This window comes from Medicago sativa, chromosome 5 (assembly GCF_051527215.1).
Source record: "Medicago sativa cultivar Bolivia chromosome 5, Bolivia_mono, whole genome shotgun sequence".
NCBI lineage: Eukaryota > Viridiplantae > Streptophyta > Magnoliopsida > Fabales > Fabaceae > Medicago > Medicago sativa.
In genome coordinates, this window is record NC_140753.1 from 76,732,274 (window position 1) to 76,755,752 (window position 23,479).

The 23,479-nt window shown below is 34.9% G+C and overlaps 2 protein-coding genes, 1 long non-coding RNA gene and 1 pseudogene across 7 annotated transcripts; 2 read left to right on the top strand and 2 right to left on the bottom strand.

Annotated features, from left to right (window-relative positions):
* The first annotated feature begins 5,599 nt into the window (after positions 1-5,599).
* LOC146925167 (uncharacterized) lies at positions 5,600-8,413 on the top strand. Its single transcript, XM_085710145.1, has 5 exons — positions 5,600-5,692; positions 5,963-6,018; positions 6,133-6,332; positions 6,449-6,783; positions 8,151-8,413. The coding sequence occupies exons 2-5, from the start codon at positions 5,973-5,975 to the stop codon at positions 8,182-8,184; spliced, it is 615 nt and encodes a 204-aa protein (XP_085566271.1). The 5' UTR covers positions 5,600-5,692; positions 5,963-5,972; the 3' UTR covers positions 8,185-8,413.
* Positions 8,414-9,494: 1,081 nt separating this feature from the next.
* Positions 9,495-10,239, top strand: LOC146925168 (uncharacterized). Its single transcript, XR_015011021.1, has 2 exons — positions 9,495-9,630; positions 10,021-10,239. It is a non-coding gene; the product is annotated as an uncharacterized LOC146925168 (long non-coding RNA).
* A 2,511-nt stretch (positions 10,240-12,750) lies between these two features.
* On the bottom strand, positions 12,751-16,656 carry LOC146925169 (uncharacterized; annotated as a pseudogene). The gene is made up of 2 exons (XR_015010432.1): positions 15,120-16,656; positions 12,751-13,454 (listed from the first exon to the last, which is right to left on the bottom strand). The product of XR_015010432.1 is annotated as an uncharacterized LOC146925169 (transcript).
* A 705-nt stretch (positions 16,657-17,361) lies between these two features.
* Positions 17,362-22,426, bottom strand: LOC146925170 (uncharacterized). 4 transcript variants are annotated; one of them, XM_085710142.1, is made up of 4 exons: positions 20,401-22,426; positions 19,419-19,490; positions 18,385-18,788; positions 17,362-17,815 (listed from the first exon to the last, which is right to left on the bottom strand). In XM_085710142.1, exons 1-3 carry the CDS (start codon positions 22,010-22,012, stop codon positions 18,421-18,423), a joined length of 2,052 nt encoding a protein of 683 aa, XP_085566268.1. In that variant the 5' UTR covers positions 22,013-22,426; the 3' UTR covers positions 17,362-17,815; positions 18,385-18,420. The 4 variants fall into 4 exon arrangements, with proteins under 4 accessions (XP_085566268.1, XP_085566269.1, XP_085566267.1 ...); XM_085710143.1 differs by lacking the exon at positions 17,362-17,815 and having other exon boundaries at positions 18,174-18,788; positions 19,419-19,487; XM_085710141.1 differs by lacking the exon at positions 17,362-17,815 and having other exon boundaries at positions 18,174-18,788.
* Positions 22,427-23,479: the final 1,053 nt, after the last annotated feature.

A 23,479-nucleotide genomic window follows, 5' to 3' on the forward strand; every position in this document is an offset into this window, starting at 1 on the left:
CACCTTCTGATCAGCCAGTTCAGAAAAATTGATTTTATAGACATTGTCAACTCTCTTTCCCTTGAACACAATGGATTTGTCTTTCTTGTTGATTACTGTACAGTTGGGTTTTTCAAAAAGCACATCATAACCATTATCACAAAATTGACTAATGCTCAAAAGGTTATGTTCAAGACCATCTACCAACCATACATTATTAATTGAGGTAGAGGAATTACCAATAGTTCCTGTACCTATGATCTTGCCTGACTGGTTGCCCCCAAATTTCACATTTCCTCCCTCTTTCATTGTTAGGCTGAGAAACATGGACTTGTCTCCTGTCATGTGTCTTGAGCAACCGCTGTCTAGGTACCATGATCTTTGCTTTGGCACTGCTCTTAGACATACCTGCATCATTGACATTTTTAGATTTAGGTACCCATTGTTTTATGGGTCCTGGAAGGTTAGTACTTAAGGCTTTACTCTTCACTTCTTGTACCTTGTGCTGTGAGTTGGGTTGCTTCTGATTAACCATCACCTTAGGTTTTGGTACTTCAGAAGCAGTAACTATCTTCTTCTGAAACTTAGACTTCAGAACCCCAGATTTTGGTTTCACCAGACTCTGAGGAATAGGTTCTGATCTTTTCAGGATCCTGACCTTTGAAGTCTTGGAATCAGATTTGATCATAGCCTTTGACATAGAGTTCTTTGGCGTTGAAGTAATCTTAGCCTTAGGACTAGAAGCTTCAGGTTCTGATTGAACAACAGTTTCCAACTCAGCCCCTTCTGGTACAAAGAATGTTTTCAGACCTTCCTTGATGCATTCACAACAAGATTTTAGATTGGTTTTCTCAAGTTTCACTTCTGGAAAACCAATTCCTCTGCCATTGTTCTTGTAAATGCTATAAATCATAGAAGCTACTCTGCTTCTGTCAATGCCAGATATAATAAAATCTTCAAGAGCAATTTCATGGTTACTTAAAGGTTTTTCATTACACTTTTCTTGTAGCTTCTGACATAAGAACCTGAGCTGATCTTCATATGTTTTACACATGAAGTCAAAGCCCCTAAGTCCTTGTTCAGAAGCTTTCAGATCCAATAGAGTTGATTTTTGCTGTTGTACCAAATCAGCATATTTTTCTTTTAAATCCTTCAACTCATTGGTTCTTACTTCAAAATGTGTAAGAAGTTCTTTAAGTGACTCAACAAGTTCATCTCTGGGAATTTTGGAATATACCTCGTTTTCATCTTCTGAGTCTGAATCTGATCCAGCTTCTGAAGTTGCTGTTGCTATCAACCCAACAGCTACCTTTGCATCTTCATCAGCTTCCTCTTTATCAGATCCAGATTCACTACCCAAATCATCCCAGATTGCCATTAAACTCTGCTTAATCTGCTTCTTGAGTTTGCTTGGTTTAAATGTAGACCTCTTTGACTTGTCCTTTGACTTTTCTCTTTGAAGATCAGGGCATTCAGCAATGAAGTGTCCAGGCTTCTTACAGTTGAAGCATCCCTTCTGATCTTCTTTCTTTGAGCTTCTGGAGTTACCCCTTCTGGAGAGAAACTTTCTGTTCTTCTTGGCCAGATATTGAAGTCTGTTTGAGAGCATGGCCATTTCAGCAGCATCTGGTTCAGAATCTGAACTTGACTGTTCTTCCTCTTCAGATTCAACTACTTTGAGAGCTTTTGATGACTTGCCTTTGGATGGAAGAGCTATTGATTTACTCTTCTTAGTAGACTCATGTTCATTAAGACTTAACTCATGAACTTTGAGAGAACTAACAAGATCTTCGACACTTAAAGTGTTTAAATCTTTAGCTTCCTCAATGGCAGTCACTTTTGGTCTCCATCTGGCAGGTAAGCTTCTGAGTATCTTGCTTACATGATCAGAAGCAACATAGCTCTTCTTTAGAATCTGTAGCCCAGAAACTAAGGTTTGAAACCTTGAGTACATCTCCTCAATAGTTTCATCATCCTTCATCTTGAATAACTCATACTGATGTACAAGCAGGAGAGCCTTTGCTTCTTTGACCTTCTTGCTCCCTTCATAATTTGAACAGAGAGAAGCAAACATAGCTTTAGCAGTGGATTTGTCACTCATCTTCATATACTCTGCTTTGGGTATGGCAGTGACAAGGGCTCCTCTGATAATATGATGCTTCTTGTAAAGTTTCCTCAGTTCTGGAGTATGTTTCTTTCTATCCACAGCAGCTCCTTCTTCATCAAGGACTAAATCACCAACACCATCTTCCAGAATATCCCATAATTCTTCATCCAGGCTCATGATGTAACTGTAAAAGTTGGTCTTCCACCAAGAGAACTCTTCAGCATCTCCATTGAACTTTGGAACTTTTCCAACACTGGTTTTCTTACTATCACTATAATCATGTGAGACATGTTTATAGCTAGTATCACTAGAACCAGTAGGAGGAGGAGTAGACATGTTTTTCTCAGATCTTTGACTGTTGCACGGTTAAGTGTTACACAACAGACCAAGGCTCTAGATACCAATTGAAGGTGAGAAAAACACAAGAAGGGGGGTTGAATTGTGTTTTGAAAAATTCTTCGTTTCTCCTAAAAACTGAACACACTGATCAGAAGCTAGGTGAGACAGCTTCTGAAGTGATAATCAGAATCTAAATGCAGCGGAATAAAACAGAGAGAGAGAGAAGAAGAACGACACAAAGCAATTATACTGGTTCCTTCCACAATCCGGAAGTAGTCCAGTCCCCCTTGCACTTCCAAGGAGATTTCACTATGAGTAATATCTGATTACAAATGCTCAAGCACACAAGCAAGAGACTTCCTTTGCTCAAGCACACAAGCTAGAGACTTCCTTTGCTCAAGAACACAATCAAGAGACTTCCTGCTCAAGCACAACTGCAAGAGACTTCCTAACTAAACAAAATTACACAGAAAATTGTTTAAGGTTGAACACTTGATATACAATCAGAGGTGCTCACAATACAAATCAGATACAGACTCAATGAACTTAAGAATTTCTAAGATATGACTTTGAGACACAGAAATTCTAAGTGAATGCAGAACAATTTCAGCAGAGGTTTGGTACTTGTGAAAATCTTGTGAGTCTATCGTTTAGCGTTCTTGCATTACCAATTCTCTAGGTCTTCACTCCTTTATATAGAGGTGTGAAAGAGACGTTATGAAATTGCCAGCACTCCAAAGAGTCGTTGTTGAAGCTTGATCTTTCACCAATGATCTTTTGCCTGATTTGGTTGTTGTCCTATGAAGAACCAATTTGAAATCCATTCCTTATCCAAAGGAACATCTATGCAGGCGAAGCTGTATTCTGGAGCTGTTTTCTTGTCTTGTAGCGTGGACACAAAACAGAGTAGTGGAGAACGTGGTTGTACAATTCGTACAAAGTACAATGTCAACGCTTTCGTCCAAAATGCAAGCACAAGCCTTCAAACACCTTTGAAATGACCGTTGCAAAATTCCACTAATCCTTTGTTTGTGTTTTCGAATCCAATGGACAGCTTTTGCATTGATAATTCTTCAATTCTTGAATCTTTTGCAAATCCAGTTGAGATTCAGCTTCTGGTGAAATAGCTTCTGATGATGCAGCTTCTGATGATATGACTTCTGCAGCTTCTGATGACGCAGCTTCTGATGATGTGGCTTCTGGACCTCTTGTCTTCAGAAGCACTATTCTTCAGGAGTGGCTTACTTCAGGAGCGCTATTTCTTCAGGAGCAGCTTGACTTCAGGAGCGCTTTGCCTTCAGAATCATCTAAGCTTCATTTTCTTTTGCTCTTTATTTGCTCATTCAGAACCAATGATGATGTGACTTTATAATTATGGTCCTGTACACTTGAACAAATATTAGCTAGTCCAATTTACAATTTTTAATACCTTGTTATCATCAAAACTTTTTAAGGTTCATTGTTAAGCACATTTTGTTCCAACATAGATGACCTAGATAGAGCAACTTACGGTACCCCCTTACCACTAAAGCAACTAAATTCAGGTTGATAAGATACTACTAATATAGTATATAAGGAAAATATAGTATATAAGGAAACTTTGGGGGATGCCATGGCACCTGCCTACCCCCCCCCCCCCCCCCCCCCCCCCCCCCCCCAAAGAGATCCGCCATTGCCTCCAAACTCGCAAACAAAACCTAAGGAGAAAAAAGAAAGATATGTTTTCAATCAAACTACAATTTTGCCCTGATACAAAAAAAAAAGTACACTATGATAGAAATTCGTTAAATTATTATCATGGGTTTGGCGCAAATGGTTGGTATATAGTACTTCTTCAGTCATATTTATAAAAAAACAAGTGAGTCAACAAAAGTTAATGTATCAGATCTAAATTTTATACCATGTACATCAACTTTTGTTGACTCATTTTTCTCTTATAAACATAATCGAAGGAAGTATATATGCATTTAAATGTATTAAATCAAATTTGTATTCATCAAAACAAAAACAAAGGATTTAAACGATGAGATGTAATTCCATAACGGAGTTAAACAAATTCACAAAGAGGACACCAAAATCAAAATATATTATGAATTGTTCCCGGTTGTTACACCTTAGCAATTTAGTTGTGATGATCTTTAACGTGGAATCTTAGGTTCGAATCCGGATCATCTTGTTTTTTCACCTCTCTGTGTGTGTTTATTTGAACATGTGTTGGTCACTAGATTAACAAACTAATAATAATATTAAAAAAAAACTATATTAAATATTGTATAAATAACTCATAAAAAAAATTAAAGAACGAAGAAAAGTTGCTCTACTTCGTAAAAAAAATTAGTTGCTCTACAATATTTTTAATAATCCTCTCTAAATTTAAAATTGGTGTGTGAACTGTGTTTTATATATAAAATCATTCTTTTTTTAAGGTAAAAACATTGTTATTGTGAAAGAAAAAAATAGTTAAAAACAGACTCTTCGTTAAAAGTAAAACATGAAATCCACACAAAAGAAAGAATATAATTTTTAATCAACCAAGCTGAACTTGATCATTCTCATCATCGTGTTCTTATGGAGTATTTGGTGCTCCCGAATGTTTGATTTAGAGAATTTCATATCAAGCATTTTGTGTTAAAAATTGGTGTCCAAATTCCTTCCCATGTCAACCAACCATGTTCACTCGGTCTTCAATGATCCATGCAACAATTCAAACTTTGGTACTATTCCTAATTCTATACAAAATTTAGTAATCAAATGGAATCCTTTAATTTGTATATTTAGCATATATTTCAAACTATATAAAGTAACATCATTGTGTGACTACACTATTTATCAATATCAAAGTCTCATTTTACTTCGTAAATAAAATATCGATTACGTTACGAAGAGCTTGAAATACACGATTGAGATATATTGTTAAACTTAAGGTACATTTGTTTTAAATTATGAATTTCTTTATTATTCATCAGGGCATAAATTCAAGTTAAACCCAAATGAGACACAATTTTTGAGATTAAAACGTGATATTTTCCCTTATGCATTTCCTCATCATCTTATGAAACAACAATTTTAAATACAACCTCAAGGGTAAAATGGTAAAATGGCATACCCTAGATCCAACGGGACTATTTAAATACAACCTCATCGCGTTTTGTTTTGTTTTGTTTTGTTTTCAGAGTTGATTTTCTCCCTCGTTCTCTATCCCTCTGCTCCCTCGTTCGTTGTTCACCGTCCCGCGGTTTGGTTCCTGTCGTCTTGATTTGCTCAAAGGTATTTATTTTCATTCACTCTTTTTTCCATTCATAATTCTCTTGCCTGTTCTGTGAATTGGGGCTTAGGGTTTGTAACCTTTTTGAGTCTTGTCATGTAATTGAACAAACCTTCAATCACACTAAATATTGTTATCGTTAAATTTGTCTAATTTCTTTCTATTTATCGGCTTTTAAGAACTTTGTTTGTTGTTCTTTCATATATATTAGTTGTGATGTGTAACTAACTAACTATTTAACCTAAGTTACAATTGGTTTTTCTTATTCTCAGACGTCACAAAATGCCACGTGATCCTTCGTCTTCTGCTGCTGCTGATACTCTCGCTGGTGATCCTTATTCCTTTAACATATGTTCCATAATATTATTATATATAATTTATTTAGTTTAAGAGTACAAATTTATTAATTATACTAAATATTCTTTCTCTACTTTTCTATCAGATACCAGTCCAAACAGAAAGAGGGGATGCAAAATGCCCATGGTGACCTATTTTAAGGATCTCCCTTGTAAGCCTCTTTCCCATCTTTCCGAGGAGGAGAAAACTTACATTGAGGAATCGCTTGTTTGTGCTGCTGATCTTGAAGAAGAGTTGCCGCCTGCTAGAAAAGGGAATCTTAAACCTCCTCTACATGTAATAGATGTACGTACTTGAAATTTCATATCCCTCGACTAACTTTTTCCTTTTATGATCGATGTTCGTTCATTTTGCAATCGTAAACCTTTTTTCTTCTTTTTTGGTTTGGTAACCCTCAACAGGTTTTTGATGCCAAACGTTTGATCGACGATCCTCCTGAACATTATTGCGGACTTACACCTGTTCGGAATTTAAAAAAGGATCCTTCCATGTTTCGCAACCTAACCAAATCTGCCACTTTGGCAATAGCGAATTTCAATTCAATGAAAAAGACAAACTACCGATTTGTCAAGATTGAGATGGCTGTTTGGGAACTAGTTAATGGAGTCCTTTACCATATCACCTTTCTAGCTAGGAATGCTGATGAGAAGAAAAATGAAACTTTTGAAGCCACAGTGTTTACTAATAGATGGATGAGGAAGGTTCGGAAAGTCGGAATCAAAAGTAGCGATGTTTGGTAATTCTCTCTTCTCTTTTTTTTTTTTTTTTCTTTCCTTTCAGTCTTTCTTATTTTGCAATTTATTTTAATCTTAATCTCTATATTGTTTGTCATTTTTCCAATATGCTTCTCTGCATCTGAAATTATTTGATACATAGCAATGTAGCAATGGTTTCCGCACCCCCTATGTTTGTCAATTTACCGTGTTTACCGTTTTGGATGCAATTAAGATATTTCATAACAGCATGCCAGTGTGATGCCCCCCCCCCCCCCCCCCCCCCCCCCCCCCCTTCTTCTCTAATTTGCCTACCTTGCAATTTTAGCTTTGCTTTTTGCTCAATTGTTTCCTTTCCGTTCCCATTATTTTATGATCTTTTCATTTGTTCCTATCCAATTTGGGTTTTATTTAAAAACAATGTCAGCACATTCTTGTTCTTTTCGTAAACCAGTTCTTGAATTTCCTTTGTAGCGTGTTTGTATATATTAAAAACGGGAAAAGTTAACATCTCTCCTTTCATGGGGCTGTTAGCCGTATTCCCTTTTTTTCTCTCTTGAAAAACTAGATCCTTGTCTATATATAAAGAAATAAACTTAACAGAGTACATATTAGTCGTTTTGATCAAAGTAATTATTTTACGGCCACATAATTTATGCATTTAACAATTCAACCCTCGTTTTATTCTTTCTTCAACCTGTGCTCCACCTTCCTCACCGGCCACTGAACATTTTGGCGGCAATATTAGAGTCGCCGGAATCTTCTATCGACTCATAACACCCAATCCTTCCATGTTTCAACTCTTAGCCTCGTCTCCATTCCACTCGGTGGTGGTAGTAGAATTGCCCTGCCTGTGTCCTTCCCCCATCCGCAAACAGGGGACCGTTGAATTGTTGTAGTTAAGCTGTTGGGAAATGAATGGTGATCTGCGTGAACAGGGCTGGAGGAACCTTTGTCCGGATAGGGGTTGTGGGGTGTGGTAGACCTGCTGGACAATGACTTTTGTCTCTTACTAATCTTGTCAGCAATGGGTGATGGGCTCTGGATGCTTAGGTTGTGGATATATAATTCTTTGTTCTAGAAGGAATAATATGTAGTTTATCATTTAGCCCTGAACTACTATACATTTCATGTTAATAGCAATTGAATTTTTTGTCCAACGAAAAAGGGGATAAGGCTAACCTCCCATGCAGTGGGGGTGTTAGCTAACCCCTAACAAAAATATTATTTGCTTTTCTTCTATTGCATTTTTTTTTCCTTCCAGTTATGTAAATTCAGTCTATATAACCTTTACCTTGATTCTTGAGAGCCTTCTATATGATTTAGCGTACATGCTCATTTGGTTCTTGTTTACATAATTACGGGTCTTTTGTTTGCTTGTTTTGTTCAGGTACGTTGGCACTCACTGCGAGCTGCTAGATTAGGTTTTGGATCTCATGCAATCTGATCCTCTTATCTTTTATCTTATCCGTTATTATGCTATGGCAAGCCACACCTACGTTCGTTTGTTAAATCATTTAAGGAAGTTCTGCTAGCTGCCCATATTGGACATCCTATGCCTTTGTAATGTTTTTGTTGTGCCAAGTAATTTGTGATAACTTTGGTTGATTTCTTAATGCTTGTAATTTAAATGTTCACCGGAGAATAGTATGTGTGTCTATACATAGACGTACTGCTATAGACGTACCAATATGTTTTGGGTGTTTTTATGAGGAAGTCCCCAACATATTTTGATTCCTTCGTGTAGGAAAACTTCATATCAACTAGGGAAATTGAATTTCCAAAATAATCTTTTATCAATGAGGTTCTTTTAGACAGCCCTTTTCATACAATTATTAGATGACCAAATCTGTAATTCAATATTACCTATGTTGATACCTTGTTAAAAAAATAAATATAGCTTTGTAGTATTATTTGCAATTATAGTATTTAACTTTTTTCGCTACATGGGGTGCTAAAAACGATTGAGAAAAATACTTCTTCAAGGACAACATTATGTAGTTGTTGTTGTCGGGGTTTTGGAATTTCCGCTTCTCCACATAACCACTAGATTAATTGACCTGATTTTTTTTAGAACGATCAAACCAATTTTGTTACTGTCCCTTGTTAGCCAAGATTCTATTTTCCAAGCTGATGCAGGTTTCGTGCTATCATGACATGTTAAATGCAGGTTTCGTGTTCATTCTTCTATTCTGCATTGTATTCACACTAAAACCTGTATGATATTGGTAGTGGTTCTAGAAAGAAGTTATGGTGTATAATAATACATTTACGCCAGTTTCAAAAGTAAAGAAAATAGTTAAATATGAAAAACAATGTTTCGTGTACATCATTTTAACACCATTCCATAGACATTATGTTGAAATGTATTGGCATGAATTGAAACGATGGCTTACTATTTGCATTGAAATGAAACTTTTTCTATCATTTCTTTTATCAACCAAAGAAGTAGTGTGATAATTATGTAATTAAAATACTACACAAATAACATTGATATTGGAATTAATGAAACCGGTCAAACTAGCCGACTCAATAACTTCAAATGCTTACACCTAAAATCTATGCATGTGTAAAATGTTGCGAAAGCAATAATTTAAGTTGCATATGATACAGAAGTAAAGCATCGCCTAAACTCTCAACTGGTATACATACCTGACAATAGCGAATTTCAATTCAATGAAAAAGACAAACTACCGATTTGTCAAGATTGAGATGGCTGTTTGGGAACTAGTTAATGGAGTCCTTTACCATATCACCTTTCTAGCTAGGAATGCTGATGAGAAGAAAAATGAAACTTTTGAAGCCACAGTGTTTACTAATAGATGGATGAGGAAGGTTCGGAGAGTCGGAATCAAAAGTAGCGATGTTTGGTAATTCTCTTCTCTCTTTTTTTTTTTTTTTTTTCCTTTCAGTCTTTCTTATTTTGCAATTTATTTTAATCTTAATCTCTATATTGTTTGTCATTTTTCCAATATGTTTCTCTGCATCTGAAATTATTTCATGTTAACAGCAATTGGGTTTTTTGTCCAACGAAAAAGGGGATAAGGCTAACCTCCCATGCAGTGGGGGTGTTAGCTAACCCCTAACAAAAATATTATTTGCTTTTCTTCTATTGCATTTTTTTTTCCTTCCAGTTATGTAAATTCAGTCTATATAACCTTTACCTTGATTCTTGAGAGCCTTCTATATGATTTAGAGTACATGCTCATTTGGTTCTTGTTTACATAATTACGGGTCTTTTGTTTGCTTGTTTTGTTCAGGTACGTTGGCACTCACTGCGAGCTGCTAGATTAGGTTTTGGATCTCATGCAATCCGATCCTCTTATCTTCCATCTTATCCGTTATTATGCTATGGCAAGCTGCACCTGCGTTCGTTTGTTAAATCATTTAGGAAGTTCTGCTAGCTGCCCATATTGGACATATTATGCCTTTGTAATGTTTTTGTTGTGCCAAGTAATTTGTGATAATTTGGTTGATTTATAAAATAATCTTTTATTTATGAGGTTCTTTTAGACAACCCTTTTCATACAATTATTAATTGACCAAATCTATAATTCAATATTTTATATATATATATATATATATATATATGTGTGTGTGTGTGTGTGTTGTAGCCTCTTAATTTTTCATGAATATCCGTATGCATTTGATACCTTATTAAAAAAAGTTAATAAATACTCCAATAGCTTGTAGTATTACTTGCAATTATAGTATTTAACTTTTTTCGCTACATGGGGTGCTAAAAAAACGATTGAGAAAAATACTGATACGGAGGGAGAGCCTATATAATATTATTCCTTCAAGGAGGAATCCTGGAAACTCTTTCCTGAACTTCTTCAAGGACAACCTTATGTAGTTGTCGGGGTTTTGGACTTTCCACTTCTCCACATAACCACTAGATTAATTGACCTAATTTTTTTTAGAAAGATCAAACCAATTTTGTTATTGTCCCTTGTTAGCCAAGATTCTATTTTCCAAGCTGATGCAGGTTTTGTGCTATCATGACATGTTAAATGCAGGTTTCGTGTTCATTCTTCTATTCTGCATTGTATTCACACTAAAACCTGTATGATATTGGTAGTGGTTCTAGATAGAAGTTATGGTGTATAATAATACATTTACGCCAGTATCAAAAGTAAAGAAAATAGTTAAATATGAAAAACAATGTTTCGTGTACATCATTTTAACACCATTCCATAGACATTATGTTGAAATGTATTGGCATGAATTGAAACGATGGCTTACTATTTGCATTGAAATGAAACTTTTTCTATCATTTCTTTTATCAACCAAAGAAGTAGTGTGATAATTATGTAATTAAAATACTGCACAAATAACATTGATATTGGAATTAATGAAACCGGTCAAACTAGCCGACTCAATAACATCAAATGCTTACACCTAAAATCTATGCATGTGTAAAATGTTGCGAAAGCTATAATTGAAGTTTCATGTGTAAAAAATTGTTGTTAGCCCGTGCGTTGCACAGGTGGAAATACTAGTATGATACAGAAGTAAAGCATCACCTAAACTCTAAACTGGTATACATACCTACCTGACACTATTACATTAAGATGACATGCCACTAACAATCAATGAAATGTCATACCGTATGACTCATAAATGGAAGTCCCCAGATCAATTGGATCGCTGTTAGGGGAGAATTTCCTGTGAATATTGTTGTAATCAAGGTTATGAGTAACCGGAGGGGTAACCTTGGCGCAACTGGTAAAGTTGTAGTCATGTGACTGGAAGGTCACAGGTTCAAGTTCTGGAAACAACCTTTGTGTAAAAACAGGGTAAGGCTGCGTACAATACACCAAATGGTAGGACCCCTTACCAGACCCTGCGTATGCGGGAGCTTTAGTGCACCGGGTTGCCCAAGGTTTTTGAGTAACCCTGATATACCAACTGTCAGCTGAAGTTGAATATTGTGATATTTACTTCTGCCAGCCTTTGCAATTGCTTCCAATACACTGAAACATGTGATTGTTATACCAGATCTTTCTCTACTATCAATTATACTGCTTAGAGAGTTATGAAATATCCCTACATCAGCTAGCTTTAGAACTTTTGAAGTACGATTAGTCATCAACCTTTGTTGTTCAATGAATGCAACCACATCACCTTTGTCTTGCAAACACTGCAACATGAGAAGCTTGTCTTTAAGACTGAAACTTCCCATCACAATGGCTTTATCCACTTTAACTAATCTACCTTTGTCATTCAAATCTTGAAGTTCTTTTCCTTCAACATGTCCGTGTACCGGCACTTCTATTCCCAGTTCACAAGCTGTTTTTTTTCACAGCCATGATGTCATCCTCCGACTGTCCGACACCAATTTGATCTGTATTCCTATATTATGCAGATTTTTCAAAGCTAATTTTGTCGATTCTTGACACTTGTATTTGAGACCTACCAGTGCTAACAAGGTCAATTCTTCTTGCTCGACTTCTTGCACTTGTGTTTGTCTATAAGCAAATGCAATTGGCTTAAGGTCACTATCCTCCATCTCTTGAATCATCTGCCCAAATTTGTTTTTCTTATATTCTTTATTCACCTTTGAAATTCTTTGTTTAAAGATATTTTACCCTACCTTCCCACAAAACCATCATTAATAGTGTCAAATGCTTAATTAATAAAAGTTTGAACAATATATGTCTCAAGTTGAGAAGCTTCAGAAAGCTAGTTATCCTTAACATAAAAACAGTTTGTACTAATAAGTGGGAAACAATCCCAATAGCCATATAATGGCTAGTTCAACATAGGAACACTATTTAAGCACTAAAGTGAAGCTGCAAAACTTTTTTTTTTTTTTGGGGGGGGCGGGGGGACTACATGGTCCCAAAATAGATTCCTGAAAAAGAGAAATATAATGAAGAAACATCATAGTTTCTATAAGTGATACCACATAAATTTTATCAATTAACCATAGAACATAAACCACAGTTAAGTAATGAACAATCGAACATAAACTTATAAGACATAGAAACAGAGTGATTCATCACTTAACATGTTAACTATTGATTTTATAAACTAGTACAATTCTATAAATCAACACAAAAGCATGAAAACCATTCTCATGAGACTGGATTAGTTGTTACAGAATATTCATCAATTGCGTCAGAGCGAACCAATTATCATTTCTACTCAATCATGCTTTATAGAATAAACTCGATTTTTCAATGCTAGATTACGGTCTCGGCTCAACAAGAGCAATGATATCATCAACCCACATTTCCATCAAACCCAAAACTTTTGGTCCTAATTCACCATTCAATTTTTTCCTAGCACATTAAATTCATTGATGATACCGCGGACCTCTTGTAAGATTATCAATTGAAATATAGCGGTTTAATTAATCCTGGACTGTTCGACTATAATTTTTTCTTTTTTGCAAGTGATACTGCGGACCTTCTTGTACGATTATCAAGAAACGATGAATCATCAGAGGAAGAAGTGGAGGTTTCACTGTCGCTGAAAGAAAAATTTCTTTTGACCGTGTCAACCGCATTTGCAAACTTGGTTTTTTGTTGAACTACTAGTGATGAACTTGGACTTGGATCCTCATTCTTCACGACAAGCCCATAAATAACCTTCTTTTCATGTACTCTTTCAGACATACACCAATCATCATCATCATCGTCAAGGTGCATGATCTCAATATCCTTTTTCACTTTCATTGTTACCATACCTAGCATAAAAGATAAATGTTTAAGCTACATAACATAACATTTACCAACCATGACAATATTCAAGCATAAACTTAGAAAATAAGGAATGGTAGATTCTTTATTCAAATGAAAATATAACTAGCTGTCTCAGCATTTCAAGGAAAATCCAACCACGGGCTCTTCAACTAATTGATTATATATGATTTCATCAGATTAAATAAAACATGTGATCATGTTTGCCTAATAAAAACTATGATGAGTTTTCTTACCTGCTTTTGTTCATTTTTCATATTTTTTCCTGGAAAGAAAACTTGGTCAAGGGACGAGGAAGAAATAGTAGAAAAGATGATATGATGTTTTTGAAGAGAAGAAATCAAAAGAAAACCTACAAATTGACACTTTATGATATTTCTTAAAAATATCAATATATTTTAAAATATAGACTAAGCCCTCCAAAAAAAAAGCTCCCAGAACATTCCTTGACTCTTTAAGTCCCCTTTTCGCTAAGGCTCTTGTTGGTTTAGCTTCATCAAGCGAGAACATTCCCAATGAAAATCGTTTAAGGCAATGTGAAGTAAAAAACAGTACTAAATATATTCTATGTAAGAATTAAGATTCAAAGCATAGACCTATAAATGGTTGCTAAAGAACAAAAAGAACAGAAATAAAAAAAAGAGCTACCATGTACTAACATATCCTGGAGAAAAGGTCCAAAAGAGTGCATATTTCTTTTATCAACAAGTGAAAAATCATTCACACCCTTTATTCTCTAATTTTTCTCCCTTAAATAACTATTCTAATTCCACTATGCTTTCAGGAGGCTACTGAATAACTAACCTCCAATAGACCCTGCAATCACAACCGTTTTCCTGGGCTTTCTTGTGTATACCATCCAACATTTTTCACATGTCTACTATATAGTAAATACTAATACTTTCACAGAAATAAACTCCTAAAGAGAAAAAAAGGATAATCATCCACAACATCTGTTTCTAAGTTCTAAGTAACCTCCCCTGCATAACCACTCTCGTTCAGTACTCTTTCTCGACACTACTAAATAACTAACTCCCTCCCACTAGACCCTGCCATAACAACCACTTTCTTCGGCCTTCTTGCTCAAACCATCCAGCCCTTGAACCATACTGTCGACACAATTGGTCTCCAATCTATTCTTTAGCATCATCTCTCCTATTCTAGTTACTAAAATTTCAGGTTCCTGAAGCACAGACCCTATCCTCGAGGCCGAAATTAGGGTTACAACTCATGAATATATCTTCCCAAGTAGCTTCGTCAACAGGTCTGTTCTAAGAATGAGCCAATACATGTCAAATCAATTCATTATGGCAGAAAAACTCAGATTCTGTCTTGAGATAACCATAATATCCCAGTGCTATTTGAATTTTTGTTAGTTATGGCGTACTCTAACCGCGCAAATTATGATGACTAATTATAGGTATTTCAATGTGGTCCAGTTCAATCACTAGTAGCCTCACCAGCTCAAAGAAACTATAACACATTTCCTACTCTTTGGCTTTAATAAAACAGGAAAATCACGGTTCCATGTCTTTATAAAGTAGCAATCTGACACATATTAAACTCAATATTTCTAAAGTAGCATTCAAAAATTGCATATCTTTATTATAATAAGAGAGATGCATGCATAATTTCCATATCAGATGACGCACCTTGAGCGTCCTTGCTCCCTTCGCTCTGTGGCTGAGTACTGCCAGAAACTCCAAGAGTTTGATGAACATCTTCATTTGTTTGCAAAGGAGCAGCCTCCTCAACAATGTCAGTTCTGAACTCATCGTCGCAAACATCCTCATTCTCTTCAAAATTAGTATCATCCTCCAACCTTGAAACTCTTCCGGTCTGTCCTCTGAAATTTTTGTGAAAAGATCCAAGTAATATCTCAACCGTCCGCTTATCGTTTTCTTTCCTCAGCACTTATAGTTTCCAAATTCTTCTTCATTGTTTCCTTCAATTCACCAGTTTTAAACTTAAGGTCAGCCAAATCATTTTTATCACCCTCCAGAACATGAACCTTGCTTCGAAGCTTATCATGAGCACTGCTATTATCTAACAATTTTTTCTTCAACTTCAAAATGTCATGCTCTAATTTACCAATCATCTCTCTTAGCACAACAAGCTCATTATTATCCTCCACCGTCTTTTCATTTAATTTCCTCAACTCCAAAACTTCAGACTCTAGTTCACCATTCTTTCTTCTTAACACATCAATTTCATTGTTACCATCAGCCAATTTTCTGTTTTCTTTCCTCAACTCACTTATAGATGCCAAATACTTTGTCACAGATTCCTTCAATTCACTGTTTTCACTCTTAATTTGAGCCAAATAATTGTTTTCATCCACTAATACAACAACCTTCCTTTGAAGCTCATCAAGAGCATTTCTATCATCGAACCATTTTTTCTTCAACTCCAAAATTTCATGTTTTAACACATCAAGTTCATTCCTACCATCAACACATTTCTCCTTTAAAGTTTCAACTTCTAGCTTCAATTCACTGTTCTTCTTTTGTAACTCTTCAATTGTTTTTGGATCAGCTAATCCAACTTCCTTGATTTCCTTTAACAAAGCTTCATAACTTTCATGTATTATCTTTTCTTTCTCAACAATTTCCTCTCTTTTCCTAAACTCAGACTCAGAATGTAACCTTAAGAGTCTCTCCGTGTGAAACTTCTCTCTGAGTCTCATATCCCTCCTCTCCAAAACAGCTTCAACGATATCAAAAGTGTCCCATTGACATGTTCCACGCAATACCATAACAAGATCATGAATAGATTTATCTTCAAGATTGTTGTTAGAGTTGGTCGGTGATGACCCAAGTTCGATTTTGGGTTGAATGTTCATGATATGGTGGAAAAAGTGCAAACTTTAGAAGTAAAAAATGAGTTAAAGTGCTTCTTCAAAAAAAAAAAAAAAATAGAGTAAAAGTGAAAAAATGAAAATGGGTTTCTGATAAAGTAAGTGGCTTTTCTTTCTTTGGGAATGTAGTAATTGTGAAGTGAGTGAGGGAGATGGAGCTTAAAAGCAGAAGAAAAAAAAACGGTTATAATAGAGTACTTGTTCAGTGAAGTACAATTATTATCAATCTAAAAAGCATGTTTCTTGTCATGCAACATGTATTTCTTCCTTTCTGTTTCCTGAACCTTTTAGAATGACAGTAGAAAGCAAAACAGATTTTGATTTAGTTCCCAATTCTTATATTCCCGTACCATTTTAATAAGACCATAAATTTGAGTCACTATGACTGGTTGTAGAATAGCCAAACTTACCTCAATGGTTTTATTAAATTTCAGTATGTTTACTTACATTTTATCAAAATCAAGTTTCATCTCAAAAGCAAATTTGATTAAAAGTATTAATAAACTATAGACTGTGTAGAGTGAGTTAAAAGAACATAACAGTAAATTCTTATGTGTGATAACCAATTATCATTACCAGTCAAGCTTTCTTATGAGAATAAACTCAATTATGATTTATACAAAGTAAACATTTTCATTTTACTTTAAATCAATTTGACCTAGTTCACATCCACTTTTTAAGTACTCAACCATTTTTCAGTACATTTAGTATTGAAGTTATCAATTTCTAATGCTATACACCTTCATGACTGTGATGAATATGAAGTAAACAGAGATATACATAAAACAGAACCAGCCCAAAAAAAACAACAGAAAGTTAATCCTTATAAGCTATAACTGCAGCAAAAACAGATAAAAAAAAAGACTCTAATGCTCAAAAGTAGACACCACAAAGCCGCAGGAAGTGCAGACCAACTGCAGCAAAAGACCAGAACCGCAGAGCCGCAAAAACAGTCGGGTACAAACAAAGAAATGCTTCCAAACCAGAAGAAAAACCGGTCTCGAAACAGTTTCAAGTTTCACACCTTAAATAAAGCATTTTCAAGTTTCAACCCTAATCACTTTTATCTATTGAGTCCCTGTATGATTATAGTACAATTACTACAGTATACAAGCTTCTAAATATGTATGCATTCATGAAATTTACACTGTAGACATAATGCCATAATCAAACAAACATAATGCTAGATAACAATGAATTCTATATATTGTTTTGGGGAGATAATATCAAACGTTGGATTCATCAAACGGTGGAGTTTGGTTGACTGCAGGTTGTTTTTGACAGCCGTGAATCTAAATCCAAAACATTGTAGGTGTGGCGTGTTGCATGAATGCAATGTAAGCCAAATAAGGTAAGTAACTTAACTAACTACTAGATGAAATAATTAGTGCTGACCAATTGTGCTATTTGGAATAAATTTTCAACACATGTGGAATGAGGACTATCAGAGGTAATCAAAGTTCATTTCTGGAACTGATACATCAGCTACATCTGCAAATTGGGTATTATCAGAAATGCTGAAAAATCTAAGAGTGATAATGAGTAGAATCATAGCTTAACAAATTTATGGTAGCAAAAGATATACTAGGCAAACAATTCTCGAAGAAACTCTAAAATTGCACCCTCTAAATCAGTCTTCAGATGTCCAATTTGACATTTTTTTCTTTGCAAGGGAAATGCAAATTAGATTAGAAATAATAAGCTAGAGATTTTGTAGCGAGCTAAAATGCTTAACTATAAACTTATTTTTAAATTAGAAAAATAAAAATATACATGACACTTCACACTTGAAACTCAATTTTAACGAAAGTTACTTTTGCCAAATCAAAAACAACTTTACAAACACTCGTCCAAAACAACCATCAATTGATTTTGAGTCATCTAGATACCATTTCTAGTGTAGCATGTTTTTGAGAATAAACTCAATTTTATTCACATCTCTATTTAAAATACTGAAGTTATCAATTTCAAATGCTAGACTTTCATCACTGTGATGAATATCAAGTAAACATAGATACTAAGCATAATCAAACAAACATTAGATAAAGTAACCTAGATACCTTGGCTAACAGTTTAATTAATCCTGGACCGTCTAACTACATTTTCTTCTTTTTTGCAAGTAATTTTGTGGACCTTGTTGTAAGATTATCAAGAAACGACAAATCATCAGAGGAAGAAGAAGAAGAAGAAGAAGAAGAAGAAGAAGAAGAAGAAGAAGAAGAAGTGGAGGTTTCACTGTCGCTGAAAGAAAATTTTCTTTTGACCATGTCAACTGCATTTGCAAACTTGGTTTTTTGTTGGACTACTAGTGATGAACTTGGACTTGGATACTCATTCTTCACGCCAAGTCCGTAAATAGCCTTCTTTTCATGTACTCCTTGAGACATACGCCAATCTTCATCGTCGTCGTCATCATCAAGGTGAATGATCTCAATATCCTTTTTCCCTTTCATTGTTCCCATACCTAGCATAAAAGAGATATGTTTAAGCTACATAACATAACATTTAACAAACATGACACAATACTCGAGCAAAAACTTCGAAAATAAGGAATGGTAGATTCTTTATTCAAATGAAAATATAGCTAGTTGTCTCTTCTCCGCATTTCAAGGAAAATCCAACCACCGGCTCTTCAACTAATTAACTATATATGATTTCATCAAATTAAAAAAAAAAAAGAACATGTGATCCTGTTTACCTGATAAAAACTAAAATGAGTTTTCTTAACTGGTTTTTTTCATATTTCATTTTTTTTCATGGAAAGAAAACTTGGTCAAAGGATGAGGAAAAAATAACAGAAAAGATGATTTGATGTTTTTGAATAGAAGAAATGGAAAGAAAACCTAAAAAATTTACACTTTAGGCTATTTTTTAAAAATATCAAATACATTTTAAAAGCATAGACATATAAAAAGAACAGAAACGAAAAAAGAGCTACCATGTACTAGCATTTCCTAGAGAGAAGCTCCAAAAGAGTACATATTTCTTTTATCAACAGGTGAAAAATCATTCACATGCTTTATTCTCTAATTATTCTCCCTTAAACAACTATGCTAATTCCACTATGCTTTCCGGATGCTACTAAATAACTAACCTCCACTAGATCCTGCAATCACAACCGTTTTCCTGGGATTTCTTGTGTACACCATCAAAGACTTTTCACCTGCTGAGATCGAAAAGAGCTACTATAGAGTACAAACTAATAGTTTCACAGAAATAAGCTCCTAAAGAGGAAAAAAGGATAATCATCCACAACATCTGTTTCTAAATTCTAAGTAACCTCCCCTGCATCACCACTTTCATTCAGTACTCTTTCTCGATGCTACTAAATAACTAACTCCCTCCCATTAGACCCTGCCATAACAACCACTTTCTTGAGCCTTCTTGCTCATACCATCCAACCCTTGAACCATAATCACGACACAATTGGTCTACAATCTAATCTTTAACATCATCTCTCATATTCTAGTTTCTAAAATATCAGGTTCCTGAAGCACAGACCCTGTCTTCGAGGCTGAAATTAGGGTTTCGGCTCTTCAAGTAATTGAATAAATATGATTTCATCAAATTCAGAATTTCAGATAAGATATACAGCAGGCATCCTGTAATCATGATTACCGAGGGAAATATAATGAGTTTCCTTACTTGATTTTATTCATTTATCATTTTTGTTTTCTGGAAAGAAAATTTCTTTGCACTATGACAGTAGTGTGATTTTAACATTAGAGCTACAACTAAGTCCCCATTTTGCTAATAGCCTTGTTGGTTTTGCTTCTTCACCAAGTGAGAGCATCCACGATGAAAATCGTTAAAGGAAAAAATGTGGAGTATAAAACAATAATATTCTATCAAATTCTAGATATGATTCAATGCATATACCTATAAATGGTTTCAGGAGAACAAAAAAAAAATATGAATATAAAAACTCGATAAGAGAACTAATGAATAGCTTACGTCAACTAGACCCTGCCATCCAACAAAACATTTATCCGATCACACATATCGAATTTAATGTTCCTAAGGTAGTATTCATAACATGATGTTCCAAACATTTATTGTAAGCATAATTTATATACCTGATGATGCACCTTTAACTTCAGACTCTAATGGTGCATCTTTGCTCCCTTTGTTCAGCGGCTGAGTACTGGCAACTACTCCATAAGAGTGATGACCATCTTCGTTTCTCTGCAAAGGAACAGACTTCTCCACAATGTCATTTCCAACCTCATTGCCACCAACATTCTCTCCATCCACGTCATCGTTTCCACCACCAGAGGCATCTACACTCATTGAAAGGTTGGAACCATCCTCCAACCTTGCAACTCTTTCATGCAATGTTCTGAACTTTGTGTTCAAAGACTCGAGTAAGATCTCACCCTTACATTTCTCATCCGCTAATTTTCTGTTTTCGTTCCTCAGCTCGCTTATAATTGCCAAATTCATGTTCACTGTTTCCTTCAATTCGCCATTTTTAATCTCAATTCCAGCCAAAGCATTCTTTTCGTCCTCCAATACACCAACCTTGTTTCGAAGGTCATCAAGAGCATTACTATCATCTAGCCACTTTTCCTTCAATTTCTCCAACTCCAAAACTTTGGATTCTAGCTCATGGTTCTTTCCTTTTAGCACATCAAATGCATTTCCATCTTCCACCATTTTCTTCTTCAATTTCTCAACCTCACACTCCAACTCACCACTCTTTGTTTTTAACATATCAATTGTATTGCCATCTTCCACTCTTTTTCCCTTCAGCTCCAAAACTTCATGCTTTAACTCCGCATTCTTTCTTCTCACCATATCAAGTGTATTTCCATCTTCAATCCTTTTTTCCTTCAATTTCTCCAACTTCTCCAAGACCTTATTCTTTAATTCAGATTTTACCACATCAATTGCATTCTCATCATCCACCCTTTTTCCCTTCAGCTCCAAAACCTCATGCTCTAACTCTGCATTCTTTCGTCTCTCCACATCAAGTGCATTTCCATCTTCCAGCATTTTCTCCTTCAATTTCTCAACCTCACACTCCAATTCACCACTCTTTGTTTTTAGCATATCAATTGCATTGCCATCTTCCACACTTTTTCCTTTCAACTCCAAAACTTCATTGTCCAATACACCATTCTTTTTTCTTAACATATCAAGTTCATTCCCATCCTCCATCCTTTTTTCTTTCAGCTTCTGAACCTCGCTCTCTAACTCATTATTCTTCTTTGTAAGCTCTCCAATAGTTATCTTACCTTCCTCAAACAATTCCCTCAACTCAATATTCCTCTTTCTTAGAACTACAACAGTATCTCTATCAGATAAATCGGTTTTCACTTTCTTCAACAAAGCTTCATAACGTTCTTGTACTTTCTTCCCTCTCTGACAAATTTCCTCTCTTTTCTTAAAATCTTCCTCAGCATGTATCCTTGCAAGTTTCTCCATTTCAAGCTCCTCTTGAAGCTTTAGTCTCTCCATTTCAACATTCTGCTGCAAGTGTTGAATTTGGTCTCTGAGTCCAAGATCTCTACTCACCAAAACACCTTCAACTCTGTCAAAAACTTCTGTGAGATAAGCTCCACGCAACACTTCAACAAGATCAGGGATAGTCTTATCTTGTAAGTTATCATTTTCCACACCTTCAACAAGAATCATGTGGTTGGTTGAAGATGATGACCCAGGTTCAATTTTGGGTTGAATGTTCATGATATAGGTGAAAGGTTCAAACTTTGGTAGAAAAAATGAGTTTAGGTGAAAATGGGTTTTGCTATATGTGAATGTTGTAGCTGAAAATGAGTGTGAGACAGAAAAAAGAGGAAGAAGATGAAAAGATGTTTCTTCTGCAAAAATTAATGATGTTTGTTTTCTTTCGTAGAGACTAAGGTAGAGGGTTTTAGGTTATGTTTTCTCCTTTTTACCCCCAAGAATTAAGAGGTGATTCCTTACTATATCCTATCATAGGGCTTCTAATTGGGTTTTGTGTTGGGCTATAAAGGTAATCTCAATTGAATTTCCTTTTTTGAAAGGAATTTATAGACATGGATGTATAAGCATAGAAACAAAACAAAAAATAACCATTTCAATCAATTTATTTCTCAAAGTACTTGACTTACTCCAATTGATAAGGTAATCACCAAAGTCGAATCATATCAATTATTAAACTATAATTCAAGAAAGAATTTTCAAAATTGAAAAAAAGGGCAATTTAACGAGTGAAAAGCAAGCACTTCACTAACATAGTAACATATAAATTATAGGGTTAATTAAGTTTTTAGTCCCTATAAATATTCACAGTTTTGTTTTTAGTCCCTACAAAATAAAATCGCACTTTTTAGTCCCTATAAAATTTTCCGTCAGCATTTTTCGTCCCTAGAAAAAAATTTCATCATAATTTTAGTCCCTGTCAAAAATTTCCATCAAGATTTTTGGTCCTTAAAATGCTTAAGAAAAATGTGGGACTAAAAAGTGTGATTTTATTTTGTAGGCACTATAAACAAAACTGTGAATATTTATAGGGACTGAAAACTTAATTAACCCTAAATTATATTTGGAGGCACTCAAATTAACAATTGGACATGAAGCACAAGAGGCAAAAGAACAGGTTTTGGGACACTCAAATCCCAAGAAGCATTTTTGTGGTCAAGTTTGGAACTCTAATCTCAGAGAAAGGAGCAAGTTATGGACTTAAAACTCTGTGAATGAATGGGGGAATGAGCTTAGAATATAAAGATTTGGAAATGGTTACTCTCAAGTTTTTTGTTTGCATGTCTTTGTGTTATCAATCTCAACATAACTAATAAATTGTGATTCATTGTTGTTATTACAAAATCTACACTCCTAAGTTTTAACAAAATCAGGCTGTCATCATAGTTTTCTTAAACTTATAGCAAATCAAAACTTACACCAAGTAAAAGATCATAAGTATGATAGAAATATACTATGGTAGAAATAAACTAAGGAAAACAAAGATATGTTTACAATCAAACTACAATTTTGCCCTTATACAAAAATAAATACTCTATGATAGAAATTAGTTAAATTATTATCATGGGCTCAGCGCAAACGGTTAGTATATAGGACTCCCTTTGGTCATATTTATAAAAAAACAAATTAGGAATGGTATAATGTAGTTGCAGTAAATTAGGATATGATTATGTGTTATCGTGATTATAC